The sequence below is a fragment of the Mesitornis unicolor genome, unplaced genomic scaffold (assembly GCF_000695765.1).
Source record: "Mesitornis unicolor isolate BGI_N332 unplaced genomic scaffold, ASM69576v1 scaffold2479, whole genome shotgun sequence".
Taxonomy (NCBI): Eukaryota; Metazoa; Chordata; class Aves; order Mesitornithiformes; family Mesitornithidae; genus Mesitornis; species Mesitornis unicolor.
Genome location: NW_010206455.1, coordinates 1 through 3231, shown reverse-complemented (window position 1 = coordinate 3231; position 3231 = coordinate 1). Strand labels below are relative to the sequence as shown.

The 3231-nt window shown below is 36.3% G+C and overlaps 1 protein-coding gene across 1 annotated transcript in view; it reads right to left on the bottom strand.

Moving 5' to 3' along the window:
* The window catches only part of MSL3 (male-specific lethal 3 homolog (Drosophila)), a 17068-nt gene extending 14668 nt beyond the window's left edge, over positions 1 to 2400 (bottom strand). The window contains exons 1-3 of the mRNA XM_010191750.1: positions 2317 to 2400; positions 1079 to 1201; positions 457 to 617 (exon numbers count right to left, since the gene is read on the bottom strand). Coding sequence (XP_010190052.1) covers positions 457 to 617; positions 1079 to 1201; positions 2317 to 2319 — 287 coding nt within the window. The 5' untranslated portion in view covers positions 2320 to 2400. The remainder of the gene's footprint in view (positions 1 to 456; positions 618 to 1078; positions 1202 to 2316) is intronic.
* Between the last annotated feature and the right edge of the window lie 831 nt (positions 2401 to 3231).

Below are 3231 nucleotides of genomic sequence, written 5' to 3'. Positions count from 1 at the left end.
CTACAGACTCTAGGATTTAAGACAATTTGTCAATTAAAATCAAAGAAAAAAAAATCATCTGCCCTTGGGAATTCTGTGTTTTAAGATAAAATTTTTATTCTTTCTAAAATTTGAATCTGTTCAGTTTTAAGCAGGGATCATCAGATACTTTCTCAGTGCTCAAAAAATTCTTCACATGGACAACAGCAACACATACTTACAAAAAGGTTCACGATATTTACAAGAACTTACATAATACAAGGGGATACTGATGCTTTTGCATAATGACTTTTCAGATTAGAGGGACTCTCTCACTGATAAATAGTGTTACTGTACTGTAGGTATCTATCAAGCACTTTAAGCCCCACAAATAGACATACATCACAGTATAAGCTCACAGAAGTGAACAGCTTTGAAACAGAACACGGAATGCAAGGTTATTCTTGGGACTATAGCTCTGGACTAAGGATTACTTACTTCTTCTCTGGTGGCACATAATGAAGATTCATATTAGCATGTGGAGTCATCTGATGGTGCCGAGATCTTTCATTGGCTGAAAAAGCAGCATTAATAGCAAAATGTTTCACATACGACTCCAGGATGGTTATTATATTTGTCTGACAAGGAAGCTTCACTAGCTGAAAAAAAAACACAAATGAATGTCTTACAATACCTATTAGTAAGTATAACAAGCTAAAACAGCAGGTTGTAATGTACTGACTACTTTAGTCTCTGTTGCATGAAGTTACTTCATGAGTGAGTAATCTGAACTCTTAAACTGCATTTTTGATCAATTATTTATAAACATCTGCAGAAACAAAACTATAGCCAGGCTAACAAGACATTTCCAGCTTTAAAAACAATCTGCACTCTAAAACACAACTGGGTACTGAAATGCTAAATTCTTAAATATAATGACAATTCACTGTTTTAGCTATAGAGAAGTCTGCTCCACACACTCTTTTTATTCTTCCTTATACTGTCTAGGCTCACCTTTGCAATAAAGTTCAAAAAAACCAGGAGTTATTATATGCAAGAACTACTTTTGATGCCCTCACCACTCCCCTTGCACATTAATTTCACAGCTTTTATTTCATACCCGTTTTCTTCTATTAATATAGTAACAGTCTTCCTCAAGCTTCTTTTTCAAGACTTCAGGAATTTCTATGCTTATTGCTCTCTCTTCCATGTCCCTTTTTGTGTGAGTGTCTTGTTCTTCTTTCTACAACAGACCAATGCAAGAAACATTGTATTGTGCTTATGAATACCAGTAAAAAAGAACTTCAGTAGTCAAATAAAATATAACAGTCAAGTTTTGTCATGCAAAAATAAAATCTATGAAGTGTAGTATTTCATTGGATAGCAGACTTACTGTAAGGAATTTAACAATACTGCTTTGAGGTCACCTGCAAATTAATTTTTTTTAACTTTTTTTTTCTTTAAATTTAGCATTTGTTTAGGTAATGTAATACAAAATCATGAACAGAAATTTGTTAGGTTTTGCTGCTTCAGATCACCCACACTATAGTAGTTATAGTACAGAATCTTCAGATTAGCTGTTTATGCTGTTCTTTCAAGAAAATAAATGTTATTTCTTGAAGCCAGCCTTCTGTACTTTAATTAAAGACCAGAGTTGATGTGTCTGTTTCACACTGAACTATGAAAGCCAGAAAGATCCTGCTACTAACTAGGATTTGTCTAACCTGCATAGACCAGTAAAATTTTACAGCACCCCCAAATCTGGGTAATCTTGTTTGCTATGATTTGTCACCATAAGCCATATGTGTAGAAAGAGAGGAATAGAAACAAATGTGCATTTTTAATTAATATCAGAGAATTCTACATGAAGATGATATCTTAGGTAATTTTCAAAAACTTCTACCATAGTAAGCACCAGGAGTAAGAAAAATATGCTTTTAATTTCAGCTAAATAACTATCTGTGGCCTACAAGAAAGCTGGGGAGGGACATTTTACAAGGGCATGTGGTGACAGGATGAGGGGGAATGGCTTGAAATGGAAAGTGGCTACATTCAGATTGGACAGCAGAAGTTTTTCACTATGAGGGTGGTGAGACACTGGCACAGGTTGCCCAGGGAAGTTATGGATGCCCCCTCCCTGGAAGTGCTCAAGGCCAGGTTGGACAGGGCTTTGAGCGACCTGGTCTGGTGGGAGGTGTCCCTGCCCATGGCAGCGGGGTTTGACTGGATGAGCTTTAAGGTCCCTTCCAACCCAAACCATTCTATGATGATTCTATGATATTTCATCTACTTCAAGTTTTCCAGAGTTTCACATACAGGTGTTCATATCCTGCTTAGTTAAGAAGCTCATGAATATACCATTTCTGTCCTCTCTTCTATGTCACTTTCTTCGCTTTTTATTTCTTCATCTGTTCCTTCATCACTGTCATCAGAAGAAGAACTACTTACAGCTGTGTAAAAGAGATTTCACATATTTATCTCATATTATTACATTGCAGAGGTTAAGACCAAACAATTTCAAGCCTCAATGCAAAAAAACCCAAACCAAACCAAAAAAAAAAAACACAACACAAGAAAAACCCCAAAAACTCCCTAGAACTTGTTGTATTTAATGAGAGTGAATAATTCTAACAGAACTAAACACACAAGTATTATTTACAGCACACTACAAACCTCAAATATGTAAGAGTTGTTGTTTAAAGGAGCTATTCTTGCACCCTCTGTAATTGAAAAACACTCGCTTTTACAAGCTCCTTACATTTCTGAACACTCTCAGATCTTCTCAATTTTTACTGGACTTTATTTCTGAGCGGGGTATTAACATACTAATCATTAAATCAGGTCTGGATCTGTGCAGCTACAGTTTCCAGAACACCAGTTAAGTGCCACCCAGTGCTCCTGCTAGTTTTCAAGTTACAAAGAAAAATGCTATGAAATGAAAGAGCTGGCTTGAGAGTAAAATCAGTCAGTCAGCCGACTTTATAAACAGACCTTTCTGCCAGGCAGACTGGAAAAAAAGAAAATCTTATTGCCCCCTAAAATATGTAGAAACACTAGCAAGGAAAGTGGTTTGTTTCCCAACACCAGACAAAGAAAACTGAGGGCTTCTTGCACCTACACTAAACAAAAGCAGCATTAAGCTCCGAAATTGCTGATTAGAATAGCTGAGTGGAAGTGACACAAGGAAAAGCCTCTGGAACACTGGAGATAATTTAACAGATGCTTAGTATGAAACATAGAGCTCACTTGTGTCCTGGTTTGAGCTAAATAGAA